We start from the raw sequence: 23245 nt of genomic DNA, 5'->3' as shown, positions 1-23245 counted from the left end.
GTTATATCTCGGGATTAATCTTAATCGGCAAGCAAACATTTCAGTAAACAGAATATATTTGTATTTTTTAAACAACAAGAGGGGGATTTTATATTTTACTTTTGTTTGATTTCTAAATATTGGCTGTGCGCTTTTTCAAAATTGTTTCCAAAAAATGGATTTTCTGAAAAGAATGACATTTACGAAAAATAAATAGCCAAGCAATTAGTCAGCTCGAGTTCTTGAGACAAATTGATATTTTTATATATTTTCTTGTTGTATTAAAATTTTCGCTTTTCTGTTTGCCAGTCCTAAGTATTAGAGTTTATTTCTTAAATTTTGTAAAACAATAGCAGCTGCAGGTTTATTGCGATTTGTTAAAAACACACTTTTCTTTTTAAAATTTATTATTTAATAAATGTATTTTGCTTGTATCGATTAGTATACATTTTTTAATGACACTCTTGACTTAGCGAAACTTTTCCGCGAACAAAACACGAGTCACAGGTGAACAATCTTCCTCGACTGAGACATTTGAACTACTTTTTGGCACAGTTGTTGATTGATGTTTAGCCAATTAATAATCACTAACTATCTTCCTCTTCTTGTCACCTTTTTTTAACTGTTTTCATTTCTCTTTAGGAATTGATATTGGCGAATAAATATTCACCTTCTTACCAGCTACCAGAAGCCAACTTCTTGTAGCTTCGTCAGCGAAGAGAAGCCCGAGGCCGAGAAAGCTACTGCCGGGCTCCAAAAGCTCCCCGTCTTCTTAGCCAACTTTAACAATACGCGTCTACAAACTTGGGGCTAATAATGAGTTGAGCGCTGGGCGTCGAGCGTGGAACGTCGTACCGCTCCCCTATCGCCGTTAATTTTGATTAGGAATAGTGATCGCGAGTTTTCCCCCCCGTTTTTTGACAGAGTCTCGTGATTCGCGCCAAGTGTTTGCAATTGATAAAAAAAAAAGAAAAGAATTCAAAAGTAATCATTCAGTGAAGTGGATAAATAAAGAAATTATAATGCCGCAGAGGTAAAGAATCAAAAATAAACAAGAGAGTATAGTCGGCAGGCAGGCACACCGTTGTGGCTCTACCGTTATTATTTATATAATAACTGGCGACGGAATTTGCTTGTTTTGGCTTATACGGTGTGTGGCCAAGAATCAAAATGCGAACGTGTTAAAAAGACGCCGCAAAGCAACAGCCGTGCCTATAAAATTTATGGTGGCATAAATTTTAGGAGCCCCCCCTTTCAAGTCAATACTCTATTCTTTCCGTTGGCCTTTTCGTTTTTCTTGACATTGGCTTATCAAATAAATTATAAAACTAAATTGGACCTGATAAACGGCTTCGGGTTGTTGTAAATTTGTGCGTGTGTGTTTAGTGTGTGAGTGTTTGTGGCGATTGCCAAGTTTGCTTGATAAGCACTTTTCGGCCAGTATTTTGTGGGTTTTGTAATTATAGCCATGACTGAAAACAAAAGCCATTGCCACCGGCTTGCCTGACACGCGCGCGTTGCAGTTTGTGGCCCCAAACGGCGGGGGCTTATGGCTTCAGTCTGATCAGCAAAACGGGAAAATTCTGCAGCTTAGCGGCGGAAACCGAAAACCAGACACCGACGTCAGCCAGGTGACGTGAGTCATGACAATGGGCCAACAATTAGCACTTGACTTTGAATCAAATCAAGCCGAAATCAATCGCAAACATGATAACGCAAACACAATTGTCTAAATCAAACAAATCTGAAGAATCGCCGGAATCAGTATAATGTGAAATAATAACAATGTCTTTTCTTGTTATTCTCTATAAACCAAAGTTCCACCAACAACTGGTCCTTCCAGCCGCTCCATCGGCAAAGGAGTGGCAGTGGATATCCACAGCATGTCCTCAACACAGTACCGGAAACAGCTATTCTTACAACGCCCCCGCCCACCAGAAAGCGTAAGTTGGTCAGCCTTACGAAGATTTGAATATAAGTTTAAATGTACCGCCCGCTCTATAGTTCGACTAAATTTATCGATATCACAGAACCAGGGCTGCTAACTATCGTCAGGTATAGCGGAATCAGGGGATTCCCCCATGCTTTTTGACATTTAATGGGGATACCTTCGTGGTTTCTTTCTATAATTTAGCGTCTGACTATCTTATATTTACTACAGAAACTTTCAATTAAAAGCTGATGCCAAAGCACTAAAAATCATACAAATTTCTACGAAGCAGCTACTGTCATAGGGGACAGCTAGGTGTAGATAAAGGATAATTTAAAAACAAAATTTTACTCAGAAAACCACATTTTGGTCCAACAGAATCAGGGCTTGAAACTATCGACATTTCTAGCCGATAAAAAAATTAGGGTTGTCAACCATCTCAAACTATTCTTAGTACTAAAATACTGAAATGTTTAAAATACTAACATAAATAAAAACAAATAAAATTACAGCGCTCACAATACAAATTGCTCCTTCCACGGAAAACAAACGCAGATTTGTACCAGCACGGAAAAAGGCGAAAAGCGCGATGAAAATGCTCGCGGACACAGAGCGGGAGGAGGCTCTCAATTTGGTGAGTAATTAACTGACATAGAGGAAAATTCGTCAGTCCAAAACTGAATCCAAAAAACCATGACAACGGCATCCAAACAACCCAAAAACAATAACAAAAGTTGCCTCTGCCACCGTTGTGGGCCAAAAATTAACCAACTTTATAAGTGTTGAAATTGATTATCGATTCATGTGTTCTGTTTCCTGTTTTTCCACCCACACTCTCGATTTTATTGATTTGTACACGGGAACGTGCTTTGTTCAACTTGGAAACGCTATCGCAAAACACACAACCACATATACCATTAATCTGACGATGGCGGGACCACAACAAATATGCAAAAACACAAACATATCTACATTGCCCCCCAATCCGGCCCCTCGCAGCAAATTGAATTCGAGTGGGTGCTGCGCCAAGAAGTTCACGCGATATTGAAGCAACTGCGGACAATTTTGGTGGTAAGTTTCTGATAAAACCACCTATCTGGAGCTCATAAATAATCGCATGGCATTATGAATTATTATCCGCAGGAATGCGCGCATCGGTTTCCGGTGCCGCTCTATGAGAATGAGGGAAAGAAGACTGAGAAGTTCATACTCACCGTGTCGCCCGATCAACTAAAGGCAGTGCTGACCCTCACCGGCGATGCCATCACACAGGCTGTAAGCTATATAATAACTCCAATCCTGACCCAGGATAATGCCAGAGAATGATTCATAAATAGTACCACAATCTTTCTATAATCTTGAATGACAGTAACTCAGTAACTAAAATCAAGAAATCCCCTTTTGACAAGAAAATTCCCCTTACCATGAGCTACTAACAAACTGACTCATAAAATTAAAATTTACAACTTATAAAATCACTAATAATGTCATAAAATATTTCAGGATATTAGCTTTAAGCTGTGCAAGGCCCCGAGCCAAACGCAACGCACCTCCATTACACAGGACTCGCCCTGGAAGCTGCAACAGGTCCAGGATGCGGCCAACCATCTGCAGACGGCCATCAATCACATCGACGATGTCGACGACTCTTATCACTTCAAGTGAGTCACTTCGGTTTGCCAGAGAGATTCAATGTTATTTATAGGTCAATTCTTTATGTATTTCTTTTCGCAGAACCTCCGACGAAGTGCTGCATGTGATAGGCAACATTTTGGATGCTCTGCAGCGCGGTCGGAACAGTTTACTGGTGCCCAAGAAGAAACCCATTGACGAGTTGATAAAGGGCCGGAACATGAAATCGTTGGTGCCCAACCTGCCCGAGGATTTGGCTGTTAGCTTTTATCTGCAGAGCCACAAGCTTATTATAGCGGTCTACCAACTGCTGAATAACCAAGGCACCATGCGCTTCGATTCCCGCCAAGCGGAGGCCTCCGTTCAGTGGCTAAACGATGTGTTGCTGTTACTCATGAATGGACAGAAGCTGTGCCAGCAATTAAAAGACAAGGTGAGTATGATGGGCGAATGAAAAATATGATGATTTCCTAGTACAATTCGCTGTAAGAATTATTGGCATAAAACGAAAATGTGCTCCCTGGTGGATCGGAAAAGTATACTTAAGAATTTTAATTATTTTCTGTTCGACTACACATTTTCTCAGCTCATGCTGAGTACAAAATATAACACAATTCTCGAAACCAAATGCTAAAAATATCAATATCAGTATGATTCATTGCAAACCCCTTGGGAAATATTTTTTTTTTCAATAATAAATTGAAACTAAAGCCTATTAAAATTTTGCCGAAACAATTCGCGTTTCGCCTTAAACAAAAGGAAAATATTTGCTTCCAATTAACATTAATCAATTTTAATTGAAACTCGATCAATATCAGTTCGTATTATAGAATTTTGGGAATTTTCGAACAATGTATTTCTGTTCAGTTCTTTAATTACTGAACACCCGCCCAATTCCTTATTTATTCATTTCAAAAGCCTGTTTGCTTAGAACCTCAAGTGTAATGAAAAGAATGCGCTATTTTTGAATTTGGCTCTTGAGATTGTTTGTAGACCCACAGTTCAATGAGCCAAATAATTGGAATTGTTACTTAATTGTTAAATCGCCACGCGGAAAAGAGAACACACCCACCAAAATGTTGACTATTTTCGGGCTTAGCTGCAGTGATAAGGGTGTCTGCTCTTGAACTGATATCGCGCCGATCCGCACCGGTAGAGCACATGTTCCGAGGGCCAGCAGATGACAGATGCTGGCCCATTTTCCGCACCCACGAGATGCTGCCAAGTTTTATTTAGTTTCTGGCCGGCTGCCAGGGCCACGCTGCAGTTCTTGACTGTGACGCAAGTCGGCAATTAAAGTAGCCAATATGGGAATTGGCAACTACAGCAAATATGGGATGAGCCGGCGGGTTGGGCTGGGTTTGGCCGGAGACGAATGGGTGCGAATGAGTTGGGTGTTTTTGTATTTCTAATCTAATATTTTCATTCTTTCGCAGATATCTGTGTTTTCCGTGTACAAAGATTTCACAGTTGGATCGCGATCTCCCTCGGCGCTTTCGTATTGAACGCAGAATGAAGACATCGGCGAGGGAGGTTACCAAAATTAACCTATCCAAACTGCGGAGCGGCGTTAGACAGAAACAATAACAACAATAATAGCTAATAAAGAAACCGTACTTGTAATAGCGAAGTAAATAATGTTAGTTGAAATGTTGGCACGCCCCATAATACCAATGCTATATACAGAGTTCAGAGTTATATACATACAAGCTAGTTTAATATACCGAGTCGACATTCAACATTTATGATAAATAACGATTACGCATTACCGTAGAACTTGAGTTCATCGCTTCACGTCACTCCAATTGTGCATCAAAATGCATCTAAATAGACATTAGGCTGCAAGGCAAGAAACTAAATGATTGTGAAAATGAAAAAAAATGAAAATATGAGGAAAACCAATTGTGTTTTGTATGTGTAACTAAATGAAATTGATAGATAATTATAGTTTATTCGTACGTGTAATTTAATGTAATATACTATGTCCCATTATTTATGTTTGCAAACGCAATCAATTCAATCCAAATGAGATCCACCAAGTCAGCAGTCAGTCGTCGGTACTTAAGATCGGTACTTACAACCTACCTATATACCCAAAATATATATACACACATAAAATATAGGTATGTGCATGATACATTGGCATTTACATGATATTGTTGTAATAAACCAAACCGAAATGTGAACAGAATTTTTAATTGTACTAAACACCGTTTTGTATTCGTATTCGTAATTGTATATCCGTAATTGTATTCGCGTACTCGTTAATTGTTACTGGTTAATGGTTAAGCGCGCCTAATCCTAATCTAATCCAAAGTCATTTGTATCAACGGCCTTTACTTCTCGTTTACTTTATACACCTACCAGGGGAGCTTATACAGCTGAAGCTAGGGAGCTACTAAGCTAGGGAGCTATGGAGATGAGATGCAACGAAAACAATTACCATTGTACTTATTGAATATTAAAATTGCCTAAGCACCCAATCAATTGCATGGGATGGATAAGATGAAGACAACTATTTATGTAATCACTAAGCGTACTTACTGTCCACATTCATTTAATTGTTGTTGAATAAAAATTACCTTTTACCAAAACTCCAACTTTTGAATTTTAAATAAAGTGCGCCAATTTTCACGAAGAGCGATTATCGAGATCGATAACTGCTGGCGATAGGCAAGCGGGCTGGCAACTCTTGATTTGGTTTTAGCCAGTTTTGTTTATAGCCATCTCACAGATTCAAGTCGGCAGGCGAACAAAACAGTTCCAAGTCTTCAGGCAAACCAAACGGTGGTTGGCCCTCCGAAAATTACGAAACTTTCTGGTAAGTAGTCTTACCTTTAACTAGAGTTAGATCTTTAAGCCGTGTCGCATATTGGACGGACAACTGCAATCACGTTATATGGCCAAAACACTTTAAGACAGAATGCCAAAATCTAGGAGCTTGACGTGCATGTCGAAATGTATGCGGAAACCAGTTCGTAGTAATTATTTGGATGCTAGTCCGACGGCTGTGTTGTAATCTCAGTTAGCCCAACTTCAGCATTAGCACATTTACCAGTGTTTCGTTTTGGCCATTGTTGGTGTTAACTTTCGTGTTTCTTTTTCTCGGAGTCTGCACAGCGTCTTAATAAACTCAAAAGACAAAAGTTGACCGTGGCCAAGTAACACACTAAGAGGAAATCGCAATAAAAATCGAGAGTTTGGGTCAATCAACGAAAGTGTTTGAGGTGATTTGGCTAAAACTACTAACGGTTACTTTTCAAAAACTGCAGTAACTCCAAAGTTGCATAAAAGATGTTTCTCAATTGCAGTCTTTGACCTTTTATGCAAAGTTTTTTGAAGGTAATTTCAATTTCATTCATTTTTGTTAACTTGTTTGAGAAATATAAGGAAATATTAAAGTAGCAATTATTTTTTGTAGTCTCTTGACTTTTGAAAAAATATTAGTCTAGAAATATTTGCTTTGAGTTTTAAAAACAATCTTATTTTTTTAAGATTTAAGAACAAGACAAAAGTATAACGAATCCTTTTTTTAAAAAGAGATAAATAGTTTAGGGAGAAATAACAGTTTGTCTTAGTTTCAAAAAACAGAAATTGTGCATATTTTTACCTACTGAAATTATGATTTAAATAGGTATATAATTTATTAGCGAGACAGTGTGTCACGTAAGCCGGAGCATTTGAAATCACGCCAAGTCATTCAGAAACCTGCTCCGCTGACCCTCGAAGAAGGTCGCCAGCCGGCTGCGATGGTGATGAGCCAGTTTAATGTGTTATGTTTATGGCCCCACCAATTAAAGTAGCTCTCACGGAAACCCCACTTAAAACTCGGGCTAACTAACCTGCTTTCGGTCTCATTGCAGTAATTCCAGTAAAATAGTGCACTTTGACCCACAGACACAATGAGTGGTGGCAAAAGCGGTGGGGAAGTACTGCTTATTACCGGCGGCAGTGGATTTCTGGGTCAGCACCTCATCAAGCAGCTGCTGGAGCGTCGTGAGGAATTGGGCATCAAGGAGATTCGGTCGTTGGACATTGTGCCCTACAAAAACAACATTGGGCATGAGGAGACACCTATTCTGCGCACCTTTGTTGGTGACATCGGAGGCGATCGCGATGCACTCAGTCCAATCTTCGCCGGGGTGGATGGAGTCTTCCATTGTGCCGCCTCGGTGAAAATCGAGTATCCGCCCAACTACGAGGAACTGGAGCGAGTAAATGTGAACGGTGAGTGAATAGCTTTCCCATAGTTTATTGCCAATTGGTGAGATTAGCATACTTAACCTCACGATCGCATATCATCCGGTCGGTTTTATAAAAGGTTTTTCATAGACAGCATGACTATGCTAAATGCAGATCGATTTAAGAACTTTTGTCACTTCGGTAAACAATGATTTGAATATATTAATTTTGATTTGAATTGATTAAATCAGGGTATCGGTCACAATGATGAAATAAAAAACACGAAAAAGACATAATTTTTGTTTAAACCTGACTATAATCGTGAGTAAGCGTATTAGTTTCCAGCATAGAGTTTACTTTTTAAGATTAAGTATACGCCTAGTACGACGAATGAATTAAATGCGATTGGATTATTATTTTTTCAGGTACCTTATCTGTGGTAGATCTGTGCATCCAGAACAATGTAAAGCGATTGCTCTACACCAGTTGCACCTCCGTTTGCTTTGTACCCTTCAAGGGACGCAGTACCTTCTCGGCGGTTATCAACTCCACGGAATCCAAGACCGACACACCTACCCTGGATAGTTCTACTCTTTGGGAACAGGACGGCGAATTCCTGATAGCAGGATATGCATCCAGCAAGCTGAGAGCAGAGAATATTGTGCTCAACTCGAATGGAGCTCCACTGCAAAACCAGCAGGGTAAGAATTATTCACAAATTTTGAAGAATTCATGGGAAGGCGAATATGGGATATATAGAAATGTAGGAGGGCCTCCAGCGAGGGCGATATCTTTGGCAATACTCATCAGATTCCTAAGCGGAATACCTTAAAAGATTTGTAGATCGATTCCCCATCAATCTGCATCAAAATCTGGGAACAAAATATTTTTTAGATTTTTCATCACCTTTTCTGGTGGGCCTCCTTCGAAAATCAAGAAAAGTGCATGGAGCAACAATATGGCATCCAGTGATCGCTATATCTTTGGTAATAATCATCCGATTCTTGAGCGGAATACCTTAAAAGATTCGTAGATCGATTCCCCATCAATCTGAATCAAAATCTAGAAACAAAATATTTTTTAGATTTTTCATCAACTTTTCTGGTGGGCCTCCTTCGAAAATCAAGAAAAGTGCATGGAGCAACAATATGGCATCCAGTGATCGCTATATCTTTGGTAATATTCATCCGATTCATGATCGGAATACCTTAAACGATTCTTAGATCGATTCCCCATCAATCTGCATCAAAATCTGGGAACAAAATATTTTTTAGATTTTTCATCAACTTTTCTGGAGGGTCCCCTTCAAAATGTAGAAAAGTGCATGGAGCCAGTATTTGGCCCACATCGAAGGCTATATCTTTGGCAATACGTATCAGATTCCTGAGCGGAATACCTTAAACTATTCGTAGATCGATTCCCCATCAATGTGCATCAAAATCTGGGAACAAAATATTTTTTAGATTTTTCATCAACTTTTCTGGAGGGTCCCCTTCAAAATGTAGAAAAGTGCATGGAGCCAGTATTTGGCATCCAGCGATGGCTACATCTTTGGCAATACTTATCAGATTACTGAGCGGAATACCTTAAACGATTCGTAGATCAATTCCCCATTAATCTATATCAAAATCTGGGAACAAAATATTTTAAAGATTTTTCATAAACTTTTCTGGAGGGTTCCCTTCCAAATGTAGAAAACTGCATGGCACCCAGCCAAGCTTTTATTTTTTAGTAATTCTTATCAGATTCTTGAGCGGAGTACCTTTAATTAATTTTGTAACTATTCCCCGAGAATCGGCTTTAGAACCAAGTAAATTTATTTAAATATTCATCAATTATTACTTATTTTTTTCAGATTATTTGGCCACTAGTGCTATTCGGGCTCCTCTGACTTACGGCGAATGCGATTCCCATTTCATCACGAACATTTTTGAGTATCTCTCCACCCGGGGATGGGTCTTCCCAAGGATTGCTGGTGTCGGAGGCAAGCAGCAGTTGGTCTATGCCGGGAACGTGGCCTGGGGACACATTTGTGCCTATAAAGCGCTAAAAATATCCGATAAGGCGGTTAATGGCCTTCCAGTTTTCGTTACTGATGATACGGGCATCAACGATGTGTCCAGATTTATACAGAAGATGGCAGTGCTGGGCGAGCGCTTCAAGGTGAAGACCAGCTGGTGGTATATACCCCACTTCCTGTACTTCTTCCTGGCTTTCCTGCTGGAGGTGGTGGTGAGAATTTTGTATCCGTACACCAAGTACCGCCTGCGCTACTCTCCCCGGGCCATCGCCTCCTATACGTCCTCGATGCTGATGTACAATCGCCTGAGAGCCTCCATCCACATGGACTACATGCCACTCTACGATCCGGATACGGGTGCCGAGCGGAGCGCCAAGTGGTACGCCAAGTGGTGGGACGAGCGACAGAACTCCAGAAGGCAGAAGAAGTCCAGCTGAGTGGAGTGGCGTTAATCCGGCATTATGCCCTTTACCGTGTAGCCTAGTGTACGTCTCGATGTCGTAAGTGGATTGGTGTTTACTGCTCCGCTTGATGTCTTGTAAATATCCTGTTAAATAAAATGGTTGTTGTTCGTTGAAGTCACCTGTCGAGGAGCTAGTAAAGGGCACTTTATGGAATGGATTTCGGCTTAAGGGGGCCCAGAGATTTATAAAAATTACACAAATACCTGTTTTTTTTTTACTCCAGTAAACCCCAAATAAAAACACAACTATGGCTTATGTTTTTGAACAATGTTCATATTGGTTTATTTATCATTATGAATTAATTTATTTATTTCTCAGTTATTTCATTATAATTTTTATATTATATATATATATATATATTTGTTTGTCTTGGTTTTTCTTCTTCATGTTTTTTTTTGTTGCTCTAGAGCATTTCTTTGCCGTTTGTTTTTTAAACTTATGTACCATTAGCTTAACTTATTATGCCATTATTTAATTTCATTATGTTTAAAATCATGTTTTAGGTTTTTTTTTTTTGTTTAATATGCGGTTGCTGATTTTTGTTGCTGCTGCTGATTCTGCCGATTTCACTGCCGATCTTTACCTGCCCCGAGGAGGGATATATATGTGGGATACATATCCTTTCCCTCGACTCTCTTATCGCTCCCTGTACGTGGCACATTGTGAACAAAGTGATTTTTAATTTGCTGCTAAAGTTGTTAGCTCTTTTTTTTTTGTTTTTTGCATATACATATTGCGGGATGTCTGAGTGGGCGATTGGATGTGTGTTTTGTGGGTGTGTGTGTGTGGGTGGATGTATCTGTGTGTCTGTTTGAGTTAAAAACTTATGCAATTTTCCAGCTGTCCGAGTATGTGTATTTAAAAGAGCAACAATTTGCCCTTTTGTGTCGTCTGTTAATAAATGTTGCATTTGTTATAGCGTTGATGTTGTTGCTGATGATGTTGCTGTTGCTGTCGTTGTTGGCTGTAAAAATGGTAGTTCGCATAGTTCGGTCCGGTTCGAGGGTCCTTACAAATAATTGAATTTCTTCAACCACCGGTATGCGTATCTGTCTGCCTGTCGAATGCTTAACATTATTGAATTTAACTATATGTTTATTTGTTGTTCTTGGTTATATAACTATGTATATATATATATATATATCGTTTTGGTTTTGGTTTTCATTTTCATATATGTATATACGGGCATATTTACTTGTCGGCCATTACGGATTTCTTCTCCGTTAAACATATATCATTTTTGTATATATTTCGAATTTTTCATCTTATTTTTGGTTTGGTATTTTTTGTTTTTTTTTCGTAGTAAATATACAAATTCGTTACCGGATTTCTTTATAGAAATGAAAAAATTGTTTATTAAATTCTCGTTATGCTTCTATTTATGTGTGTGACTCCCGTTTCTCGATTTTTTTTCTCTGTATTTTTGTATCTGCTTGCCTGCGGTTTCTTGCTGTTAATTATTATTATTATTATGTTTTTTACCTTGTATAGTTTGCTGTAAGTGTAGTACTGTACCAGTATATATAGACCTTATGTACACACATTGGCAATCGCATCCAACATCCATCATCAACCACCATACCAATGGATTCCATATCATATATCATCGTTTAATTTCGTTTAATTTGTTGTGTTAAAGTATTCGCACTGAAAATTGCTGGAGCTCATACACGGCTCCATAGACAGTATGTATGTTTAATTGATTCTCGTCCTGCGCTCCTTAATTACTTTACTTACATAGTTAGAATACTTACAAACTGGACGCCCTGCTATGGCGCATTTTATAAATGAATCTTCATCCTCTTGTCATCGGTCTTGTAGTTTCATATTTAACTTTCTGCCTTCTTAGCATTTGTTTTTGTTTTTTGGGTTTTTGTTTTGTCTCTAAAGATTCCTTTGACTTTTATGTGTATAAAGTATTAAAATGATTTCATCTTGTTTTGGTTACGCATTTCTTGTAAATACAATTTTAACGCCACTCACGCCTCAAGTTCGCCTTGTCTCAATTATGTATTATTTGTTAAGGTTTTTGGTTTTCCTCATTTTTGTTGTATATATTAATATATAATTTTCCATATAGTATAGTGTAAAATATATAAGAGATATTGTCAATATAGTAAAGGTGTTTTGTCAGCAGGAGTTCTGCCACATCCGACTGACACATTCCTGGGGGGAATTTCTTACTTATAGCAAAAATAGTCAAGTGATCGATCGTTCGTATGAAGGTTCTTTTGTATGTGATCTCCATCGTAAATGTGCTGTGTCCGCTGTGGCTCCATGTGTCTTCTTGTTTTTGGTGTTGGTTGGTTGTAGAATTGGTGTATGTAACTGGGGTATGTGTGTGTGTGTTTGTGCTTTGGTGAGGTGTATGTACACATGTTTATAAAAAAGAACCGAGGACAGAAATGGATCGTGTAGGTAAAAGGATTTCTATCGTATAAAAGCACGTCAAAGTGTAGAAGGCCCACAAATCGTATTGTGTATGGTTTTTAATCCACATACCAAGCGCCATTTACTTTTAGCGCCTCTCTATGCGCTTCTCAAAAGTTCCAATTGGGCGGCTTGTCTTACTTTGGGTTTTTCTTGCTTCTTTGCCTTTTTTTTTTTGGTAAAAAGAAAGGATCTTCGTTCGTTAGCGCTAGATATTAGTAAATTGTATTTCATTATCGTAATCTTTATCGTAATTGTAATCGTATTTGTTGATGTTGTTGCTATACTCATACACATAATAAGAACTGATATGTTTGTAAGTCAATAATAAGAGAAAAACGGAAAGCAATTCGTATATGTAACTACGTAACTCCGCCTCAAACCCAATAATCCTTATTATCATCTGGTGTGTCGCTAATTTAAAACTATTTTACATTACACATTATGTCGTTTTCGTGCCGCCATCGATAGGATTACTTAAAGTTATTTATTTAGCATCCCACCGTTGGCTTTCGACCACCAATTGACATTTCGACTGACATTTGCGTATAGCTTAAAGTATGGGTACATTATTTTTAAAAGATCGTCACGGCATACTTTCTATACACACAATTCTTCGTTCTCGTTATAAAAAGGAGAGCTCACTTGTCGATTTCTACAAATTGTTATCCTTGTTCGTGTTATTCTCTTATTTTGTTCAATTTAAAGCTTTTGCGCCAGCGCCGTCGAACCATTTAAATCGACTACCTATTCCGTTCGGACGGCGCATCAGTAAAAAAATAATGAAAACAGTTTTTTTGTTTTTGTCTTTGTTTTGCTTTTTTTGTTAAAAAATGTTCTTATTTTTTGCTGTTGCTGTCTTTATGTTGCTCTCTGTGATTTGTTGGTGTGAAATTTCCTAATTGACTGAAATTGATTTTGTTACAAGGACGCATTGCTTGTTGCTTCGGCTTTAACTCTTCTGAATTTGATCCGGTATACCAATATTTTATTTATTTAAGCAAGTACATTTGTATCGCGTAGATCGTCTATATAGCGGCATTAGCTTCCTTATAGAATAAAGAGCACTACAAATCAAACGGAATGCGTAGAATTGTAGATGCAACGATCGTAAGCGGGAAAAGGGGAAGTTGTTGGAAAGGACTCAACATTACACTTAAAGCTGCATCGACTTACAACGTAAAGGGACCCGGAACTATGCTCACAAGTCCTACGACATTAGCTACTGTCCTCCTGCGATCCGACCAACTATATAGACCACAAATAATACATACAAGTCTAAACGAATGCTGTAGTAAGTAGTGTGGCAATACTTTCGGGCATAGCTGAGAAATAATTCGGCTTGAAAAGGTTTTCCACTAAGACAGTCGAAGATCGATTCGATCTCAGCTAGATCGATACCTTGCTCTTTAGTTAATCGAGTTCATTGATATATATATATATAATACTATATATATATTTCTTGTATGCATGTATATATATTTACGTGTAGGTGTATATATATTTATGTATATTTATATATTGGTGTATATTTAATGTATTCCTTTTTGGTTTTTCTCATAGCTTCTCAGCTTGTTTATTTTTTTTCTTTCGTCTCCGTTTGTTGTTGTTTTGAATTATTGCTTTTAGAACATGTCTTAAAAATATATTTATTTATATATTTATATATATATGTATGTATAGTCCTTAGCGTAGGTATTATATATATGTATATACCTATATTATGCAAATATAACATGTTTACCGTTGCTGTCATCGCTCGCTTCCCCATTAAAAATAGCATCTGGAATTCTCGCCAATGACCTCCGACCCGCCGAGAGGAGTTCCCGCTAAAGTAAGGTCATCGTCATCTTTCGTTCAAACACCCGATATGCCAGACTCCCCCGGTCTGATCTTTGTCTATCTAAAATGTACGATTTCTGTCTTTTTTGCTTCATCAATATGTTCGTTTTGATTATTTAAATTTTGAAAAGTGTGGGATGTTCATGACAAAGTCGTCGAAAGTGACTTTGGAAAATCTGAAATGTTCTCTGGGAGTGGGATTACATCCCATCCTTTATCGGATGGGATTGGATTCTTGGGGTCATCAGATCAACAGTTCAAACGTTAAATGTAGTTTATGTTCCACTGCAACTATTTCATATTTTGTTTTTCATTTGCTTTGCTTTAAAACTAGTCATACATATAATTTATTTTTGGTTTATTTTTTGTTTAGGGGTTTCTGTTTTGGTTACGTTTTGGTTTCCTCGGCTCCCACAATTTCCCACTACGGTATACATATATGTTATAAGTATGTAAGTTTGTTGGTCCGAGACTTTTCAGCAAAGTCCTGGAGAGCGTTGGTTTGACAATTTGGCAAAAAAGTTATGAAAGGAACATTTTCTCTGTTTCGGCATTTGCTTTTGTTTTCTACTGCTTTTGTTTTTAGTTGTAGTTGTCAGCTCGTCTTGTTTTTTTATAGTTTGTTTTTTGTTTTGTTGATTTTACGTCGCCTAATGCAAAAAATCTCAGACAGACAAAAAGCGCATCGTATTGTTGTTCTGTCAATTATACAATATTTCTTTTTCTCTGCTACATTTTTTGTTTTGTTTTGTTTTTTTCGAAAGTTTTTACCCCACTTGCTGCTGCTGCGCGTGTAACAAATGTCGTTTACTTATCTATCTGATAGGTTCTTGTTTGGTTTGCTTTTCCAATAATTTAATACTCCATATAGTTGTATATAAATATATTTTTCTATTACGCCCCGTCGATTGCATCGTCATTATCCTCAAATACGTCTAGTACATCCATCGTCCGGGCCAATATCGCCGGGCGGAGCGACTAGAAAAAAATTAATTGCACATAGAGTGGCCTGCATTTTTTTTGTTCTTTTTTTGTTTTAAGTTCATTTTTCATTTTAATGTTAATTTTTTTGTTGTTTAAATTTTTAACCGGCTCATCCGCGTCCTTTATACATGCTTGTTTACAGATATATTTAGTTAAATGTTCAAACATTTGCGATTTTGCGCGTTTGTTTTATAAATATTTTATTTACTTAATCGTACTATATGTTGTATGTATAATAGTTCATTGTTATATTTGCATATGCTCTTACAAAGTAATTTGTTTAAGTGTCTCTTTTTGATTTATCAGTAAGATCTGTGTGTGTTTGAGTGTGTTCGAGTGTTCTGTGTCTGAGTGTGTGTAAAGTGTTTAATATTTTTTTTTCTTTGTTTTTCAAAAATTCTGTGTCCTTACTTATTTAGGGAGTTCATTTATTTTTTGTTCTCATTTCATTGTTCTTAATTTTGTTTAGCAAATAAATTGATTTATGCCTCGAGTTACAGAAATTTACTCTCTCACTTTGCTTTCATTGTCATATTTAATGCTTTAACATATTTGTCTAACTATCCGCTGTTTAATTAGCATTATTTACCATTTTGCTTTCAATGTGAACACAAAAGTTTTATTCCTTTTATTTCTTTTGGTATTTGTTACCGCCTACATGTTAAATATAATGAAATAATGAGAAAGAGAAGTTCAATTCAACATAGTTAATAACAAATTGCCTTTGACTTTTGCTTTGCAATTGCAATTGCATTTCACATTTGCTTTTGTTTGTGGTATCTTTGTTGTTTACTTTGGCCAATAAAGGATTTGTTGTACTTTAAAATAAATTCATAAATATAATTGTAAGCACAATTTTGATTTGATTCATCACCCCCACCCAGATGCCCCCAATCGAGAAATGAAATGAACTCGTCCCGTTAGTCGGACTAAATCAATCCGATTAATTAACATTTGCAAACACTCCAGTTATCGAAATTGTCAGTGGCTTATGTATCGATAATTATCGTTGAAATTACAATTATTTGTTGTTCATGGTTTTGCTTGGTTTTTTTGTTTGTTTTTGATTCAAGTAATTTTCCTTTTGTATATATTGCAGTTTATACTTTATATATATATAAGAGTGTATATTCTTGTATATATAATATGTATATATATATCGCCTTTAACTTTACAAGTTACAACTTAGATACGTTAAGAATAGCAATAATAATGGTAATAATAATTTGCATTTAATAATACGCAATTAAATAATAACATTTTCGCTATTATTGCAACATTTTTGCTTTGTTTTCAACTTTATCGTTTTTTTTTATTAGTTTTTTTCCCCCTCATGCAGATTTGTGATTTAAAATTTTTTGTTTTTTGTTCGTTTGTTGGTTTCTCATTACTTAAAAGTGGTACGCCCCCTCGCGGTGTTGTCATCCGTTTCGGGGGCGGAGTGTGGGCTATGGGCGGTGGGTGGTGGGCTGATAGGCGCGCCATTTTTTGCTGGGTGAGCTGGCACGCCCACCTTACTGCCATACAGCCATACTGCCATCCTGCCAACCCATACCACCCTGCACCCGCGCGATGCCCCGCCACTCCAGTTGGACGCACAGTTTCCGTTTAATTTGCATTTTAAACGATTTTTGCTGCACACGTTGCATCTTTCGGGGCCAAGCGTTGTTGTTGCTCTTGTAGTGGTTGTTAAATTAAAATTAATTTTTTTGTTTGTGTTCGCTCGTAGTTTTTCCTCCATCTTTTTTTTTTTTACGATTTTGCTTGGCTTTCTATACGCGTGTGTGTGTGTGTGTTGTGGGTGTCTTTTTTTTGCGTTTCTGCCATCCGTTTATATGAACGTATTTATATATACGTTAATTAATTAATTATAATATGTGTGTTTGGTTTATTGTTGTTTCTGTTGCAGTTGTAGTTGTTGCTTAACGGATTTAATTTTGCAATGTGGGAAAATACACGCATTTGCGTATTTGCAAGTGTGTTATATGTAATATGTACTTTATTTGATTTATATTTATATATATATATATATATTCACGTGTATATATAACTTTAAATTATTTTCTTTTTTGTAGCGCTCTGTGGTTGCAGCATTACACAAACACACACACACATTTGTGTGTTTTTGTCATTGTTGCTAAAGTTGCATGTCCTGCTGCTGCTTTTGCTACTTCTGCTGCGTCTCCTGTTGCTGTTGTTATTACTGCTGTTGCTGTTGCTGCTGCTTCTGTTGTTGTTGTTTTAATTCATGTTGTTGTTGTTGTCATTGCGGTTGTCGGCGCCACCTTTTAATGGTATCCATTTGTAAATGCCGCAGGAATTAGTGGTCCCTGTAAATAAACGTTTCGTGGAGAACAAAACAAGCAAAAACACCAAAAATTATTTAAATAAAATGAAATTTCTAGTTGCATATCTACGCACACACATACATGTATGTATTTAAAAATATAAATATTTATAAAATATTTATATATAGAAAGTAAACATTGATAGGTATACATATATATATGTATCGAATAAAGGAGATAGTAGAGTGGAAAATTGTTGAAAGAAGAAAAAATGGAAAATTTGAGAGTTTTTAGAATTCATATTCGATTGCTAGATAAATAAAGTAAGAAAAAGTAAGAAAAAAATTATTCACAAAATGGGGGCTGGTCTTGATAAATATATGAATCGCTTACTAGAATCGGCAATCAGAAATTCATGGCACAAAAATGCATATTTTTCTAAAATATTCGCTCGTTTTTATCATATCTTTTATCAAATCCCGCCGACAGCCATGGATAATAAATATGTTTTCATATGATTTATTTTAGTTTGCAGCGAGGCAATATGGGAGTATTAAAATATTCATATAATACATATATGGTGTATACAATTTAAATAAATAATAATACTTCAATTGAAACGGCCTAGAAAACTGTGCTTGTGACGTGCATACATATTTTTACGATTATTTTTTGTTCTATATTTTTATTATATTTTTTTTTTGACTAGTTGGTTGAAGTTAAAAGAATTTGATTGTTAATAATTGAAATTGTTTAGTTGAAAAAAGAAGAGAACACGCTGTAGTTTTGTTGGTGTGCCTACCTTGTGCAACTGCGTTTGTTTTATACTCTTATTTCTTTTGTTTGCTTTCGTTTATCTTTATTTTTTATTTTGCAATTTTTTCATACATATATATATTTTTCGATTTAAATATATAATGGGGGTTTCTTTTTTTTACTTTTGCATTTCTTTTGTTTTATTTTTGCTTTTGCTTTTCTTTTTGTTTTTGTTCTTTTTGCATTTTTATATTTTGGGTTATCAGTCTTTTTATATATTAGCCATCGCAAAGTTCAACGAATAAATCTGTACGAAATGAAAGAGAAATACATACAATATATAGAAGGATAACGCAATAGTTTAACTCTACATCGGCAGTCTCTCCTTATCTCTACGGTATGAGTGTATGGGTGTGTCTGTGTTATGTGAGTGAGTGTGAATTCTAGAATTCTTGAGTTTCGGAAACTCTAGTTTTATGTGAATGTTTTATTTTCATTTTAGATACTGCTTAACACTACAAACTAGACCCAGAGATCCAAAACGGTTTATCGGTTTTGGATTTTCGGGGCTTTGGTGGCTTGAAGCCTCGACTTACCGGGCTGTAGTTTAACGGAGCTCGGCTGACGGCAATCGGAAAGCCGGACGGTTGCGGGCTGGTGGCCTGCACGTAGCCCACATTGTCGGCGGCCGCCGAGCTGTACATGTCAATGGTCGGACCGGGCGAGTTGGTCGAGGGGAATCCCTGCCGGGTGGCCGTGGTGGCGGCTGCGGCATGAGGCGATGCCGATGGCCCAAAGCTATGGGCGGCCGCGGCAGCAGCCTGGTAGTTGTTCATCACTGGAACACAAGAATTTATTCGGTTAGACAAGGAATTATTCCATTTTCTTACGAAATTATACAAATAATTTTATCTTAAAAAGTTTAACAGAAGTGCAAGGTGGCAACAGTGCGTATGAGTAATATTGCGCTGAAATGTATGCTATGTTTTTTTCTTTATTACTCATACGCAACGTTGTCCGTTTGAAATGGGAAAAATATTATAAAAGGTTAAATTTTTAGTTTTATGAAGTTAATTTTCGTTTAAAAATTTAATCAAAAAAGTTACTCAAACTTCTTTAATCAAAATAACTTTTATTCAATGTTTACTAAGGCCACTAACCTGACAGCGCCTGGGTCAGCAGCGGAGTGTTGTTGTTGGGGGTCAGCTGCCCGTTGGTTAGATCAACTGTAAGTGGCAAAAGAGGGCGAGAGGGGAGTGATTAGTCTTGGTGGCTGAAATCGCGACTGGATGGATCATAACTAGGCAAGTAAAAGTCGGGCACATATATAGGTGGTGCCCGGCGACACAAGAGTATACAAAAGTAATCAAGGCTGAGCTAAGGGTACATGTACGAACAGGAGTTAGAGGTAGAGGTATATGGTTATGGGCTGAGTACAACTATATATATATATAGAGTGGGTATGGAGTGAGAGAGTACGAGTACGAGTACGAGTACGAGTATTCGAGTATGCGATTGTTATACATGGTGGCTATAGCTTTGTTATAACGGTGTGCCAAGGAAGCAAACAATCAAAAGCGAAAGTAAACAACTCTAACTAGTCCCAGAACAACTACGATGCCAAACACAAACAAAATACGAACCAAAGAGCGAAGGGATATACATTTATATAAAGGGCTCCAAACATATACATATATATTTGGTACGTATGTATATACCTGGATGTCTGGGAAAAATAAAAGAGGAGGAAAGCAGGAAGCGCTAACTGGAACGCAGGTTATGAAAACACAAAGTGCTCGGTTATTAAACGAGCCAGGGGGATGGAGGAGGTAGTAAATGGGTTTGGGGGGTATTGTTGTCGCTACGATGACAAAACAAAGCCAAACTAAACCAAAACCGAACCGAACTGAACCAAACCAAAACCAAAGGCAAAAGCAAACCAAACCAATCCGAACCCATCCAAACTTAGTTACTACGCTTGGTTTGCCCAGTGATGTGCACTTTCTTCTACACCCTGCATCCCCTGCACCCCTTTGGCTCCATTTTTTTGGGCCACAATTTTGTTTTTTTTTTTTTTTGGGCCAATGCTGTTATCATTGTTATCGTTTTTTGTTGCTGTTTTGCCTTGTTACGGTCACAGCTGCTGCAGCAAGTAAAAATACGCCAGCGCCAATATTGAAATGACAGCAGAATGCGAATGTGAATACGAAACTGAATGAAGGCAAGCGAAAAAATTGGTAACGGGTTAAGGGATGAGGGAGGAAGGGGCTGGTAGCTTGCTGGCTAGCTGGTTTGGGGGGTGTCGGAAGCGTAGCAGTTGCATTTCCTGCGGAAACACAAAAATTGATGTAACGTAACGTGACGTAACGTAACGAGGCATGTCCCTGGCAGCAGTCAGTCGTTTGCTTACAGTCCCCATTTCCCATTCTTCTCATCCCCCCCCTTAGCCCCTATAAAACCCTTTTTCATCATCACCTCCCTATACCCTCCTATATCCCCCTCCTTTCCAGATAGCCAAGCGTTACGACCTTCCTCATAGCTGTGTTGTGCGTTTTATGGCGCCAATCAACTTTGGCTTACGTTTAGTTTACGTTTTTGTGCGAAATCTCGGTGCGCCATGTTGTTTTCATTAGAGTTGAGATACAAAGAAGCGGATCCGGACCCGTATCCGTACTCGGACCGAAATAAAGATCCCGTAAAAGCTACAGCAGCAGTTGCAATAGCAGTAACGGTTGCTTTTGTAAATAAATAACTTATTTAGCCGGGCTTTTTCGGGCTGCCATTGCATGAAATGCGTTTCCGTTTCTGGGAGGTAGTCTGGTGGCTGGGTAGTCGGGGGCAATGGGAGTTTTTGTGGTAAAATTGCTATTGTCAGTCTTGCGGTTGCGGAAAAACAACTGTTCCCAGCTGTCGACCTGGCAACCCGGTTTCGAAGCTCATACAGTTACAATAAAAGGTTAAATTGAGACATTTGAACAAACAAAATCGGTCAAACGAAAGGCATTTACATTTACATGATCATGAAGCTACACATTTTCCACATGGCGGTTATATTAAAACTAGAGTATACATAAAACAGGTCTTCGTATATATGGTGTATGCTGGGTTATAAAAGGTTTATAAATGGATACATTTCTTTTTACTACTAATGAGTTATTTTTAAACACATTTTAAGCTACATTTAAGTCAAATTGAAGTTGAGATAGATTTTGTGGGTGTGAGATATGTATGGTAAGTCGACACTAAACATTAAGTTTGTCAAAACTGAAGAAAAACTACACATAAGTATATATATTTTTATATATATTTGTTTTTCAACTACGACTGGCACCCAAAAATCGAGCGTTCAGTTTACAATTCGTGTGTATATATTATTTTTTGGTTTTGGTTTTTATTGAGCTCTTTGCTAAACTTTTTCTATAAACTAACAGTTTACATACAGTACAGAGTTAATAATCGTAAAATGTGAAAATTTGTTTTGGATATGGAGCCAAATAACGGTTATAGGTTCAATATAAAGATGGATTATACGTATATAAAAAGTTTCTAATGCTTTTACGAATATGCATTGGAACAATAAGACGACCATTAGCTGACCTTGTTGATTTTTGTTGCCCCGAGGATGTTGTTGATGGTGCTGTTTGTAGATGTTGCTATTGCTGTTTGCTGTGTTTCATGGTTGAAGCCAAAAGTAGTTTTGTTGCCAAGTTGCTGTCGAAACATTACGCATACGCCCCGTTGGCCACTTTGTCACTCTCGAGACTCGAGTCCCTGTCAAATTTCATTCCCATCGAATCGAAACGCTAATATTACGAGAGCAAAGACAGCAACGGCTAAAAAGCCATTGCCTAAGGCCATAGAGAAAGGATAGAGAGACTTTTGCTTTTTTGGGTTTTCGGTTTCGGCATTGAGTCCGCATTTATTTTATTTTCGCTTTATCTTAGTTTTGTGCATTTATTAAGTAATAACTTTTCGCAATTCGTATCTGCGCAAGCAATTTCAATTCTGCATTTGGCAAATGGATTTCTGTTGAATTTTTTATTTATTTTTTACTCCTTGTCTTGTTTTGAAGCGTTTTCTTATAAATCACAGTATATACGTGTAAAATACATATAGGTAGGCATGTGTGTGTGTGTGTCCTTGTGTTTGTGTCTGTGTATTAGTGTTTATTTGTAAGTGTGTGTTTACTATATAGGTTTTGTAAATAACTCGCAAGCGTTTGGTAATTGTCAATTTAAATATTTGCAAAATACCTTGAAGCAGTTGCTCGGATGCCTCATCCGAATGCCACAAAGTTGCGACAATTGCATTCAATTAACTAAGTAACAGCTTATCCATTTATAGAGTACTTTTGTTTTTTTTTTTTAATTTTTTATATGCCACATTAGGTTGTGTTTAGATTTTAAGTAGCTAGGTGTGTGTGTGTGAGAGAGAGGACTTTGAAAAATGGCATTTTTCATCAACTCAAGATAGATTTGTCTGTGTTTGATATCCTGGATTTATTTATAATATTTTGGTTTTGTGTGGCTAAGTTTCTTTTCGAAAATGGATGGACATTAATATTGTTATTTTTCAATATTGTACAAATCAAATCGATTCACGCCTCGTATAAAATGAATATTCAACTTAACTTGTAAACGTCGTATATTAAATATTTGTATATATAAATATGTATATAGTTATAATATATATTTAATGTATATAGTAATGTCTAGATGTACTTTTTAAAAAAAGGAGA

General features: G+C 37.2%; 3 protein-coding genes across 5 annotated transcripts in view; 2 read left to right on the top strand and 1 right to left on the bottom strand.

The window, feature by feature from the left end:
- The first annotated feature begins 774 nt into the window (after positions 1 to 774).
- Positions 775 to 6135, top strand: LOC6492979 (protein rogdi). The gene is made up of 8 exons (XM_001956746.4): positions 775 to 1012; positions 1798 to 1922; positions 2422 to 2543; positions 2909 to 2980; positions 3053 to 3184; positions 3413 to 3570; positions 3644 to 3974; positions 4978 to 6135. The coding sequence occupies exons 1-8, from the start codon at positions 1002 to 1004 to the stop codon at positions 5044 to 5046; spliced, it is 1020 nt and encodes a 339-aa protein (XP_001956782.1). The 5' UTR covers positions 775 to 1001; the 3' UTR covers positions 5047 to 6135.
- Positions 6136 to 6253: 118 nt separating this feature from the next.
- On the top strand, positions 6254 to 10321 carry LOC6492980 (3 beta-hydroxysteroid dehydrogenase/Delta 5-->4-isomerase). The gene is made up of 4 exons (XM_001956747.4): positions 6254 to 6362; positions 7405 to 7768; positions 8149 to 8424; positions 9579 to 10321. Exons 2-4 carry the CDS (start codon positions 7444 to 7446, stop codon positions 10178 to 10180), a joined length of 1203 nt encoding a protein of 400 aa, XP_001956783.1. The 5' UTR covers positions 6254 to 6362; positions 7405 to 7443; the 3' UTR covers positions 10181 to 10321.
- Positions 10322 to 10459: 138 nt separating this feature from the next.
- Positions 10460 to 23245, bottom strand: part of LOC6507034 (RNA-binding protein Musashi homolog Rbp6) — a 168714-nt gene continuing 155928 nt past the window's right edge. The window contains exons 12-15 of one of the 3 annotated variants that reach the window (XR_006506970.1): positions 19668 to 19733; positions 19104 to 19345; positions 18554 to 18814; positions 10460 to 17793 (exon numbers count right to left, since the gene is read on the bottom strand). Coding sequence is in view for 2 of the 3 variants with exons in the window: in XM_014909556.3 (XP_014765042.1) it covers positions 17752 to 17793; positions 19104 to 19345; positions 19668 to 19733 (350 nt within the window). In the remaining variant the exon portion in view is untranslated. The remainder of the gene's footprint in view (positions 17794 to 18553; positions 18815 to 19103; positions 19346 to 19667; positions 19734 to 23245) is intronic. The other 2 variants (XM_014909556.3, XM_014909557.3) reach the window with 2 other exon arrangements.

This window comes from Drosophila ananassae, chromosome 2R (genome assembly GCF_017639315.1).
Source record: "Drosophila ananassae strain 14024-0371.13 chromosome 2R, ASM1763931v2, whole genome shotgun sequence".
Lineage (NCBI taxonomy): Eukaryota > Metazoa > Arthropoda > Insecta > Diptera > Drosophilidae > Drosophila > Drosophila ananassae.
The sequence above is the reverse complement of the archived record's forward strand: the minus strand, read 5'-3'. Positions and strand labels throughout refer to the sequence as shown.

Bases quoted from the DNA above. Each gene is read 5' to 3' on its own strand.
- LOC6492979 (XM_001956746.4), top strand. The intron at 1,923-2,421 runs GTAAGTTGGTCA...ATAAAATTACAG, and splicing joins GCCCCCGCCCACCAGAAAGC to CGCTCACAATACAAATTGCT. The intron at 3,185-3,412 runs GTAAGCTATATA...AAAATATTTCAG, and splicing joins GCGATGCCATCACACAGGCT to GATATTAGCTTTAAGCTGTG.
- LOC6492980 (XM_001956747.4), top strand. From the start codon at position 7,444: ATGAGTGGTGGCAAAAGCGGTGGGGAAGTACTGCTTATTACCGGCGGC. The intron at 7,769-8,148 runs GTGAGTGAATAG...TTATTTTTTCAG, and splicing joins GGAGCGAGTAAATGTGAACG to GTACCTTATCTGTGGTAGAT. The intron at 8,425-9,578 runs GTAAGAATTATT...TATTTTTTTCAG, and splicing joins TCCACTGCAAAACCAGCAGG to ATTATTTGGCCACTAGTGCT.